Source organism: Moschus berezovskii, chromosome 27 (assembly GCF_049115385.1).
Source record: "Moschus berezovskii isolate FMDL1 chromosome 27, NW_MosBer_1.0, whole genome shotgun sequence".
In the NCBI taxonomy this organism is placed as follows: domain Eukaryota; kingdom Metazoa; phylum Chordata; class Mammalia; order Artiodactyla; family Moschidae; genus Moschus; species Moschus berezovskii.
Genome location: NC_142486.1, coordinates 8,220,526 through 8,232,764, shown reverse-complemented (window position 1 = coordinate 8,232,764; position 12,239 = coordinate 8,220,526). Strand labels below are relative to the sequence as shown.

Genomic DNA, 12,239 nt, shown 5'->3' with positions numbered 1-12,239 from the left:
CCCTCTCACAAAAATAAAAGCTTAAATGCCTAAAAAAATAAAAAAGAATGAAATTAGAACATTTTCTAATACCATATACAAAAATAAACTAAAAATGGATTAAAGACCTAATGTAAGTCCAGAAACCATAGAATTCCCAGAAGAAAACATAAATGGAACTCTTTGACATAAATCATAGCAATATATTTTGGGAGGATCTTTCTCCTAAAACAACAGAAATAAAAGCAAAAATAAAGAAATGGAAGCTTTTAAACTTAAAAGCTTTTGCACAGAGACTTCCCGGGTGGTTCAGTGGTTAAGAATCCACCTGCCAATGCTGAGGACATGAATTCAATCCCTGGTCCAGGAAGATTCCCATGAGCCAAGGGGCAACAAAGCCGTTGCATCACAACCAGTGAACTATCGTGCACCCTAGAATCCTTTCTCTGCAACAAGAGAAGCCACCGCGATGAGAAGCCCATGTACCATGACTAGAGCAAGCCAGGTTCTGAAGCCCCGGAGGGTTGAGAACTGCTGTCCTGTGGGTCTCCTTCATACCCCACTCCTCGGGTTCAGGGGCTCACCTGTGCTCACCTCCTCCCCTACCCTTAGGTTATGATTATACTTTTTGATCCCCCAGCCGTGGGCTATAACAGAGCTTATTAACTCAGTTTCAATGAGTCATATGACAGGTTTTGTCTGGGGCAGGGTGCTCTCCCAAACACAGGCCAACTTTGGTTTCACAAAGCTCTGTCTCTACCTGACCACAGCAACTCCCGGCACCCTCTCCATCTCGGGAATATCTCAAGGTAGCAGGAGAAAGACTGGGTGACTCCACGCATTGTCATCGTGCTGGTGGCCAACCCAGAAGTGGGGCAGGAGGGTGTCACCTCCCTACACACAGACTGACTACCCACAGCCAAGTCTCACATTCTAAAGAGAGACCAGGGTCAAGGCAGGCTGGGACTTCTGGTGGACAGTTCAGTTGCCTCATGATCAGCATTGCAATGAGGACCTCCTTTCTGCAGAGGCACTTAATGGCCATCAGAGAAATGAGACGGGAGGAAGTAGGGGGGCACAGAGACACTGGAATGGCCACAGAAGGGTCATCCGGGTGCCCTGGCCATAGCAGGACCAGCTTCAGCTTCTCTGCCTCCTGCCTTATCTTGAGCCTGCCTGCAGTTAACACTCATTGAGTAGTTACCACGTGCCCGGCATTAAGATAAGTGTTTCCCATGCATCAAGTGCCTTGTTTAGTCCTCATGGCCGACACATGAGGCAGATACTTCTGTTATGCTCATTTTACAGATGTGGAAACTGAGGCCAGGGAGCTCAATTAACTTTCTCCAGCATCACACAGCCCAAAATGGAGGGGGCTGGTATCAACTCCATCTGACTCCTCAGACTAAGTGGTCTCTCCTTTATTGTGGTTTTTTTTTTTGTTTGTCACTTAAACTGATTGACTTGGTTTGCATTTCCTCAGAAACAAACCCTGAGATGAGAGTCCAAGAGTATGTAGTTTATTTAGGAGAAGCAGACACACAAGCAAGAAGGGCAGGCAGCCAGAAGGGTGTGTTGTCAAGCCTATAATTGATTGTGAAACACAGCAATTTGTTGGCAGATACTGGAGAACACATTCCCCAGGGCTTTTTCCACCAAGCAATTAGGGACTTGGGATGGTGGTTAGATGTCTACTTTATTTTATTTCTGTTAATTTTATTTGTACTATATTTGTTAACAGAACACCATGTTTTTCTTTCTACTACTACACTGATGCTCAGTGGCTCAGTCATGTTCAACATTTTCAGCCCCATGGACTGTAGCCCACCAGGTTCAACCCCTGTCCGTGGGATTCTCCAGGCAAGAATATGGAAGTGGGTGGCCATTGCCTTCTTTAAGACATCCACTCTAATTAGCTGTTGGTTGAGGGCTGCCTGGGGCTCTTCATTCCCTGTTATTTCTGGCAAAGAATGAAGTGCCCAGGCACAGAGCCACAGATCCTCCTGACTGTTGGAAGAAGTCAGCAGCACACCAAAGGTATACAGCCCAAGGGAAAGGAGCACAGACAATACAGCTTCTGTACACTAGTTTTTACTACAAAAGGGATAAGTGCACATAGCAAGAAGTTTAAACACCCCAGAAAAGTACTAATTAAGATGTCATAATATCTCCTGTCTCCATGACTCCCATTCTGACTTGCCAAAGGCAACCACCCTTGATAGTCTGTATCCATCAAGTTGCTAAGCATACCAGCATCTTTATTTTCACAAATAGGCTCATACAGTACGTGCCCTTATGCACCTTGCTTTTTTTTTTTTTTCACTTAAAAATATGTCTTGGGGGACTTCCCTGGTGGTCCAGTGGTTAAGAATCCACCTTGCAATGCAGGGGACATGGATTTATCCCTGGTCTGGGAATTAAAATCCTGCATGCCACAGGGCAAGTAAGCCCATGAACTACAACTACTGGACCCACGCTCTGAAACAAGAGAAGCCACACGAATAGCGCTGCCTGCAATCTTTGTACGTGCACTTCTGTGCAAATGTGTAGGACACACTCCTGGAGGTGGAACTGCTGGGCCAATGGTCTGTGTGTTTAACTTTTAGACATATGCTCCCAGACCATCCAAAGAGGCTGGACCAGGAGACACGCCTGCCAGCTGCAGGACAGAGTTCCAGCCTCTCCACCCTCTCGGGGGCACTCGTGCCCTCACCATCATCTGCTTCAATCCTCTCATGAGCCTGGCTGCCGCTGTGCCAGATCTGACGAAACAAACATGAACCGCCAGATGAGAACCAGAGAAGCCAGTTCGTTCCACGCTGGCTTCAGCAGAGGAGTCAGATGCATCATTTGCGTTTGGCAGGGACTCGCGGGCCACCAGGGAGTGGGAGACTTTCAGCGAGGATGTGAAGGGAGGCACAGGGATGTCTTGATTGGAAGCTGGAAACGGGATAACTAGAAACAAACTTCTTCTGTGATTGATTTGGGAGTTTGTTTGTTTCTCTAAATATTTTTTTGGTGTGGGTCTTTATTGAATGTGTTACAATGTTGTTTCTGTTTTTTATGTTTGGTTTTTTTGGCCACCAGGCATGTGGAATCTTAGCTCCTCTGACCAGGGATCAAACCGGCACCCTCTGCACTGGAAGGCAAAGAGTCTTAACAACTGGTTTTCAGTTGCTCAGTCATGTCTGACTCTCTGTGGCCCCATGGACTGTAGCCCACCAGGCTCCTCTTGGGATTTCCCAGGCAAGAGTACTGGAGTGGGTTGCCATTTCCTACTCCAGGGCTTCTTCCCGACCCAGGGATCGAACCCAAGTCTCTTGTGTCTCCTGCATTGACAGACAGGTTCTTTACCACTGGACCTCCAGGGAAAACCCCAGGAATATATTTGGCTTTCTCTGACTGGTTCTGAGTTGGAAAAGGGGGACCATTAAGGCGCTGGCAGTCACTGACCTATCTCGTGATGGTTCTGGGCTGGTTGCTACAGAGGCTCTGCATCAGAGTTCTGTTGTCACCGATGAGACCAATGTCTATTTGTGGTTCAGTCTCTCATCCCTGAAGATGCAAGCTCTCTTCCATCCTTAAAAAACCGCTCTTCTTTTCAGAGGGAAAGCTCAGTCACCATCCAGATGGCAGCTCTTGGCTAAGGATTTCTGCAGGCTCTCTTCCCCCATCAGAATGTCCTCTTTTCTGCGTGGTTTGCCCATACCCTTGATTCTGCTTTGTATGGAGTTAAAAGAAGGTGCCACTCAATCCTAAAGGAAATCAACCCTGAATATTCATCGGAAGGGCTGATGCTGAAGCTGAAGGTCCAACACTTTGGCTACTTGATGCTAAGAGCCAACTCACTGGAAAAGACCCTGATGCTGGGAAAGATTGAGGGCAAAAGGAGAAGGGAGCGACAGAGGATGAGATGGCTGGATTACATCACCAACTTAATGGACATGAGTTCAAGCAAATAGCGAAGGACAGGGAAGCCTGGCATGCTGCAGTCCACGGTGTCGCAGAGAGTCAGACACCACTTAGCGGCTGAACAGCAACCGAAGAACTTTGATAGTTTACTGGCGGGTCTTTTCAGTGCTCTTCAGACTCTGCACCTGGAGGCTCGCTGTGGCCTGTGGAAGGCTGGCTTGCCTCCCACCTGCAGGAAGACCGCTGGGGATCTCTCCCCAGTTGGCAATGGGTGATGGAGGGAGGTCTCATGCTGAGGGGCGGGTCTCACAGCACTGCCCAGTGGCTGGAGCTGACTCCCCTCTGCCTGATGACGCTCTCTTACCGGCTGCTTTCTGTCGCTCGTGTTACATCCTCGTTTTCCTGGTGATGTTTCCTGTGTGTGCGACCAGGACCACCCAAATGTAGTATTTTAACCCCAATCTTTGTTTGGGGGACTGCTTCTGGGGAAAACGCAAACAAAAATGAAAAGGTTTTCATCTCCCCAGAGTCCCTTGGACAGCAAGGAGATCAAACCAGTCCATCTGAAAGGAAATCAACCCCGAATATTCATTGGAAAGACTGATGCTGAAGCTGAAGCTCCAATATTTTGGCCACCGGACCTGGAGAGCCGATTCAGTGGAAAAGACCCGGGTGCTGGGAAAGACTGAGAGCAGGAGGGGAAAGGGCGACAGAAGATGAGATGGTTGGATGGCATCACCGACTCGATGGACGTGAGTTTGAGCAAACTGGGAGATAGTGAAGGACAGAGGAGCCTGGCGTGCTGCAGTCCACGTGGTCACAAAGAATCGGACACGAGTTAGCAACTCAACAACAACAGCAACAACATTTTACAGATGAGGGAAACAGGCTCAGAGAAGTTCAGCGACATATTTCAAGCTCCTTCTGTTTATCAGTCAGGATTGGTATGAAAGCCAAACTGCTTTTGACTTGTGAGTGTAGATGTGTTATTTTTTCCCCTCATCCTTTGAAACCAGAGACTATCTTTTATAATTTAATAGTCTTCTGATGCCTAAACAGCTTGTTGTGCAACAATGTATTCTGTGGAAATTGTTTAGAAATTTAATTGAATCCAGCCATGCATGTATGTTTTTGAAGTTCATAACAGGATTCCCAAGGGCAGGCCAAGACCTCTCCTGGGATGCCCTGGGCTCAGGCTGCCTTCATTCCCTCCCAGCCTTGAATGGGCAACTCATTCAGGGTGATCTCTGAGGCACACGCTCCACTGTTCACACCCCAAACCTCCCACCTGAGGGAGATGAGAACAGGAAACACAGGACCAGCCGCAAAGGAAAGATTCTATTTTACTTGGATTGTCATTTCAGAACATCCAGGGTGTCCATCTACACTTGACAGACAAATGATGTGGTGTTGGGAAAAAACTGGGATCCTCTTCGCCCTCAACTCCCACCCCATCTACCCCTCAGCGAAACGTAGGGGAAAGGCCAGCCTTAAAGGCAGAGTGGGTCTTTGTCCCCAAAGCAGCAGGGAAGCCAAAACATACCACGAAGCAAAACATCTCCTCAATCCCATATCTTCACAGAAGAATGCAGCTCCCCAGGCTGGCCCCTCACCCAAGTCCTCCAGGTCCATTTCATTACAAAAACCAATGAGTTCCCAAAAACATTATGAATCATGTCCCACAGAGGTGTGCAAGGAGGGCCAGTATCTGGCAGTGTCTGTGACCAAGAGCCCTCTGCTTTTGTTGGGTTTTTATTCACCTGTGAGTAGGACATCCCAGGAGCATCCCCATTGTGATGGAGAGCTCCAGGTGTTGAGAGGTCACCCAACCCCAGACAGACAGACAGACAGGCAGATAGCCTGGAGGCCTCACTACAAGACCAGAGGGCCCATCGAAGCCGCCTGCAGACTAAGGCACAAACAGAATCTGTCTGCAGGTCAGGCCTCATGCAGTGGGACTCCTATGCTACCTGTGAGTCGGAGGAGGGCTGGCTCCAGCTCAGAGGAAGGACAAAGGACCACCACGGCTCTGTTTCTGGGAACTTCTCTCCCCAGCTCAGGAAAAGCAAGAGGCTGGGATCCTTGGAGACTTGGGCTTTTTAAATAAACTAGACACATTCCCTGAGAATGATGCAAAGAAACGGCAACAGTAGCCCTTTGCCTACCACCACTGGCTCACCAGGCCCTAAGCAGCCTGCCAGGAGGCGAGGCCCAGCCCCAAGCTCAGTACTCAGGGCCAGGGCAGGGCTTAGATGAAGGTGCTGTTGGCCGGGTGTCTCCGGAAAGGGGCTATAGTGCTCATCGCCCTGCTCCTAGTGGAGGCTTTCTTCTGCTTGGCATCCAAGTTCTTCATGTACTTCTGGACCCATGGCAACTTGGGGTTGCCACAGAACTTCTGGCCCTTCCGGGTGGTGAAGCTGTGGGGAGAAGACAGGGCACCCATGAAGCCGGGCAGTGGGTGGGATCCCTTCTGTCTCTGAGGAGGGCACGCAGAAGCCCAGAGGACAGGCCGCTGCCCTAGCCTCCTGGCAGGCTCTGAACACAATGTCTTCTCTCTGTGCGTCTGCATCCCCTTGTTTCAAAAACTTCATGTTCATGTTCGGTAACCTCCTTGTCAGATGGAGGAGCCCAGCCCTGCCTGCAGAGAACACTGGGTCTGAAGGGAGACCACACGGAATGAGAGGAGAAGATGCACTGAAAACCCCCAAGACAAAAAGGCCTCCAGTTCACACACTGTGCAAGGAAAGGTGGTCAGTTAGGATGCCAGAGCTGGGAGGAGGCAGTGGAATGCCCTCTTCCAAGCCAGGGCTGCCAGGCTGTGGAGCTGGGTCTGCTGCCAATGGAGAAAATTACCAATAATAATACAGTGGTATTCTTTAATCCCCCTCAAAGATGCAGACAAAATAAAGATTCAAAGTTTGAATTAACTTCCAGACTGATAAACACAGTTCTCTGAATTCTGTAAACCATTGCATAAATGCTGCTTTTGGGGCTTCCCAGGTGGCACTAGTGGTAAAGAACCTGTCTGCCAATGCAGGAGACACAAGAGACATGGGTTTGATCCCTGGGTTGGGAAGATTCCCTGGAGAAAGAAGGGCATGGCAACTCACTCCAATATTTCTGCCAGGAGAATCCCATGGACAGAGTAGCTTGGCAGGCTACAGTTCATAGGATCGCAAAGAGTTGGACATGATTGAGGTGACTGAGCACGCAAAACAATTTAAACAAGTGTTAGCAGCTTTAAACAATTCACTACAAGGAAATGGTTACGCATAATAAATACTACCTTCTGGGTTAAGAAAAGATCACATATCTACGGCATGTTGCTGCTGTAATGAAGGGAGCTCCCACTTGCTGTCTCACAACTCTGAAGTTTATTTCAAGTCCTAAGTGACTTTGAGTAGGTCACCTTTCTAGCCTCAGGTGCCCCCTGTCAAATGGGGATAATCAACTGCAGCCGATATAATGGCCGAGAGGGTTAGTTAGGGGAATGTTATATGCCCCGATGGATTTCCCTGGTGGCTCACTGGTGAAGAGTCTGTCTGCCAATGCAGGAGACGCAGGTTTGACCCCTGGGTCGGAAAAGATCCCCTGGAGAAGGAAATGGCAATCCACTCCAGTAATCTGGCCAGGAAAATCCCATGGACACTAGCCTGGCAGGCTGCAGTCCGTGGTATGGCAAAGAGTCTGAAGGACTAAGCGACTAAACAGCAACAACAAAAATATGCCCCAAAGGCTGCCTCGTGTATTTATGATGGTCAACTCTGAATCCTCTGTCTAGTCTCCTGGTGAGGAAGCTGAGGCTCAGAGAGCTGGGGTGACCTGTCCGGGGTCACAGAGCGGGGCCCTCAGTGAGCCTGGAGGTTCCTCTCTCCCCGCTCCCCTCCTGAGGAGCAGTTACTCACATCACTCCTGCCTGGGGGCAGACGCTTCCGTTGCTCAGCTGGTAGCTTATCACTCGGCTCTGGGGAATTTTCTTGGCAATGAAGGTAATGCAGCAGGAAGAGGGAAGTGTCACGGAGTCTAGAAGACAGGAGAGAGAAGAGCCATGGTCTCTGCTAGCCTGCCCTAGACTCTGAGCTTCAATAAGGGCCCATTCCCTAAGGACTTCCCTGGTGGCTCAGGGATAAAGAATCCGCCTGCAACGTAGGAGCCGCAGAGACACAGGTTGGATCTCTGGGTTGGGAAGGTCCCCTGGAGGAAGGCATGGCAACCCCACTCCAGTATTCTTGCCTGGAGAATCCCATGGACATAGGGGCCTGGCAAGCTAAAGACCATAGGGTCACAAAGAGTCGGACGTGACTGAAGCAACTGAGCATACACACACCCTGCGTTAAACACCTCCAGTCTGGGCTGCCCCCATTCTCACCATTCCCCTGCAGACCCAGACTGCTCGGTCCTCCACGCTCTGCTGTGCCATCCTAATCATGTCCTTGGGACGGCTATCCTGAACAGGAGACCCAGGATGGGGTCAGAGGTCTTACCTGCAGGGGTGATGCACAGGGCCAAGAGCAGGAGGCTGGTTGCCATGGTCACGAGCCCTGCCATGTCCTGGAGAGCAGAGCGGGCAGCTCAGGGCTCAGTGCTGGCAGGCAGGAGGAGAATGGCTGGGACGAGAGCACTCGAGCTACCCTCTGACCCTTTTCAGGCAGCTAGGAGGAAACATCGGCTTATATAGCGGCTTTTCTTTGGGGAACCTCCCTACCTCATTCAAAGTCCTAGAAGCCTCAGATCTGCAAAGGGGAAGTTGTTGCCAGCTGAGTCAGGGGTTATCCTGAGCACACTAAGAAAGAGCTGGAGGAGGAGGGCATTCCCCCGCCAGGGTGAAGAGCAAACGCGCTGGATGCACAGTCAGAAGGCTGATAGGGAGCCTGGCTATGCTGGCCGTTGCCTGTGGGACTCTGGGTCAGTCTTTCGCCTCTCTGAGCCTCTGCTTCTTCATCTGAAAATGGGTAACTTTACCCTCTGTCCTTCCTTCCTGTCATCCATTCATACATTTAGCAGCTCTAATTAGGCATGTACCTTGTGCCAGGCTTCTAAGTGGGGAGGCACATATAAGATCAAGTGCGTAGAATCAGCTATTGCAGGTGCTGGCAGAGACGGCATAGAGCCAAGGGACATTCATCTCCAGCCCCTCAGACCCCTTGGCCATGCTCATGCATCGCCTCTTGGTGACCTTGCCTTTCTAGCCCCCCAGCTGCCAGAGCTGCCTAGTCTGCAGGCTCTGAGAAAGTGGGAAGTGTCTGGAAACTTACATCCTCAGGGATGCCCTTGACCAATGCTGGCTACATACAGGGTTACAGACTCCAGGTCCAGTGTGATCTCCACTGTTTTCAGTGTTCCTGTCGGGGCTGAGTCAGTTTCTCTTTGTGAGGCAAGGCTGGAGTGACCCCTTCCCTTCAGGGTCTGCTTCCCTTCTCCCCTGCTGGTTTCTCCTGCAAGCACTGTTGGATAAACCACTGGCCCATGAATCCTCATCTCAGGGTCTCCTTTAGGGACCCAAACCTGAGACAAGGGGACACTGGAAGGACTGGCCAGTTCCGCGAGGAGGAAAGTAGGGGATGCCCTTGTGGAGGGTGTGAGGTTGGCTGTGCTGAGGTTTGGAGGATGAAAGTCAGTGGGGGCTGTCCTAGAGCTTTGTAACCCGTAATACTCAGCTCAGTTGTCACACTGAATGGAACATGATACCCACCCAACTCTGTCCCCCATTCCTGGTTCCCAGCCTGGGACCCCATATTTAGAGACTCTGGTCATTGCTGCTTCCTTTCCCAAATCTACTCCATCCTCTCCATTCCATCTCTCACGGGAACAGCTGGCTTTCTCCAGCCTCTCTGCTCTGGCCTTGCAAGAGCACACCTGTGGGGCACGACAGTGGCCCACATCACCTGGCTGATGGTGACCAGCTGTGTGTCTGTGCCTCCCAGTTGACCATGAACACCTTGAGATCAATGTCCTATTTCCACCAAGTCCCATGCAGGTCACCTTTTCCATGGCCAGTATTTGTAAAATGAATATGTGATGGACCAACTCTGGGTCACTCTCCGCTGGATCAAGGACTCCCATGGGATCTCTGTCCAGCCCGACTGGGGTCAGTGGGTACACAGGGGAGCTACGTGGCAGGTCTTCTGATGGGGACAGGGCTGAAGTCGGGGAGGCCTTGATCAACAGTGCCTTGTTTATGGAGTGAAAATTGCTGAGCACCCCACTCAGCTCCTCCCCAGCCAGCAGTGCCAACTCTCACCTGACAGAGGATGGGAGCATTCAATGAGAGCCCTTTACATAGGCAAGAGCTTTTCACAAGCCCATTTTAGGGAGCCCCTTCTAACCCTTGCTCCTCAGAGATTCAGAGGGGACAGCCTGTTGTCTGTCAGGGTTTCATGACTCAGGGGGCACTGGGAGGGGAAGTAGCAGGCCGGAGAAGAGTGGGGACTGGACTGAGCAGGGCGGGAGGCCTTCGTGCACTGACCATATGTTGCAACCAGAGTGGGACGGCAGAAGGTCATCTAGCGGGAGGGTTTGGGGTGGGGTGCCTCACCCCGATTAGTTACCACCAATTACAGGCTTTCCCAAGACACTTCAAAAAGAAAAAAAAAAACCACCCAAACACAACATGGTAAAACAACTACACTCCAACAAAAATTAGTTTTAAAAAAAGAAAAGGAAGGCCAGTTCAAGCGATACCCAGTCTCACCGCTCTGTCTGGGGAAGCAGGTAAAGCAGGGATTACCAACCCATTTTACAAAGGGGAAAACTGAAATCTACAAAAGGTGACTAGCTACCACCACAGAGCCACTTACCCCGACTTCCGACACAGGGGGAATCCAACAGCTGGAGTAATTACTCAAAGTAAGAGAGGGAGAAGTAGAAGCTTCCAAGAAAGCAGAGTAGAAAGAGATAACTACAGAAAGAGAAGGAAGGCAGGAGGGCAAGACAGTGGGTGCAAAGACTTGGGGAAGGAGTCCATTCGTTAAGACTCCGAGCTCCCATTTCTGGGGGCACAGGTTCGATCCCTGGTGCATGAGCTATGATCCCACGTGCTGCAAGGTGGCCAAAAGGAAAGGGGGTGCTCTGTGAAGCACCCCGAGCCCCTCCACTCCAGCTCAGACCCTGCCCCTTCCCCTGCTGTGCTTTGTCCGTCTAAGAAGTGGGGGTGTTGGCCAGATCTGCGTTTCCCCAGGTGTGGCGGTCACACCACCACAGGTGATACACGATTTGGCGCTTTTCATTTTCATTTAAATATGCCTTGTTAGGGTCTCTCCAAGATGAGGGGTTTTATATTTATGACAGTGATAGAGAAAATACGAGTTGACCAAAATTACTGAAGGCTGAAAGTTAGTCTCACAGTTGTGTCTGATTCTTTGAGATCCCATGGATTGTAGCCAGCCCAGCTCCCCTGTCTGTGAAATTCTCCAGGCAAGAATACTGGAGTGGGTTGCCATTCCCTTCTCCAGGGGATCTTCCTGATCCAGGGACTGAAATCGGGCCTCCTGCCTTGCAAGCAGATTCTTAACCAACTGAGCCACTTCTCCTTCATTGCAAGCAGATTCTTTACCAACTGAGTCACTGCTGCTGCTAAGTCACTTCAGTCGTGTCCGACTCTGTGTGACCCCATAGACGGAAGCCCACCAGGCTCCCCTGTCCCTGGGATTCTCCAGGCAAGAACACTGGAGTGGGTTGCCATTTCCTTCTCCAATGTGTGAAAGCGAAAAGTGAAAGTGAAGTTGCTCAGTCGTGTCCGACCCTTAGCAACCCCATGGACTGCAGCCTACCAGGCTCCTCCATCCATGGGATTTTCTAGGCAAGAGTACTGGAGTGGCTTGCCATTGCCTTCTCCGAACTGAGTCACTAGGGAAGCCTTTTTTGACTGAAAAAACGAAATAAAGCAAATCGCAGAACAAATGGTATGTAAATATGTCAGAAACAGAGACAGTATATCTGAAATCTAAGAGTATCTGAAGTCTGAGAAGCCTGGCCAAGGTCCTTGTGAGGGCCTTTACCCTCTGATGTTCTGTACAGAGGAGCCAGCCCTGGGGAGGAATTGGGCGGTGGCGGGATCAGAGCTGTGCCTGGCAGGGAGCAGGCGGCAGTGGTCCTGCCCTCGTGAACAGTAGCCAGGGTGCTCTCCTGGCTGAGCCACACCAGGAGCGGTGATGTAGCACAGAATTCAAAGGGAAGCTGGGCCAACGGACAGCAACCAAATGGACGAGGGCGCTCCAAGGCACATCCTAATAAGAACCGACCAGAAGAGGTGAGCTGTTAGCTTAGACTAGAAACGACTTCCATACACAAAGACGTGTCCCAGCAAGGAAGAATGGGCCTTGATGACCCTAAGTGGTGCAAAAGCAGAC

The 12,239-nt window shown here is 50.5% G+C and overlaps 1 protein-coding gene across 1 annotated transcript; it reads right to left on the bottom strand.

Annotated features, from left to right (window-relative positions):
* Positions 1-1,511: 1,511 nt before the first annotated feature.
* Positions 1,512-8,530, bottom strand: CCL24 (C-C motif chemokine ligand 24). Its single transcript, XM_055410073.2, has 3 exons — positions 8,376-8,530; positions 7,797-7,914; positions 1,512-6,308 (listed from the first exon to the last, which is right to left on the bottom strand). Exons 1-3 carry the CDS (start codon positions 8,437-8,439, stop codon positions 6,140-6,142), a joined length of 351 nt encoding a protein of 116 aa, XP_055266048.1. The 5' UTR covers positions 8,440-8,530; the 3' UTR covers positions 1,512-6,139.
* Between the last annotated feature and the right edge of the window lie 3,709 nt (positions 8,531-12,239).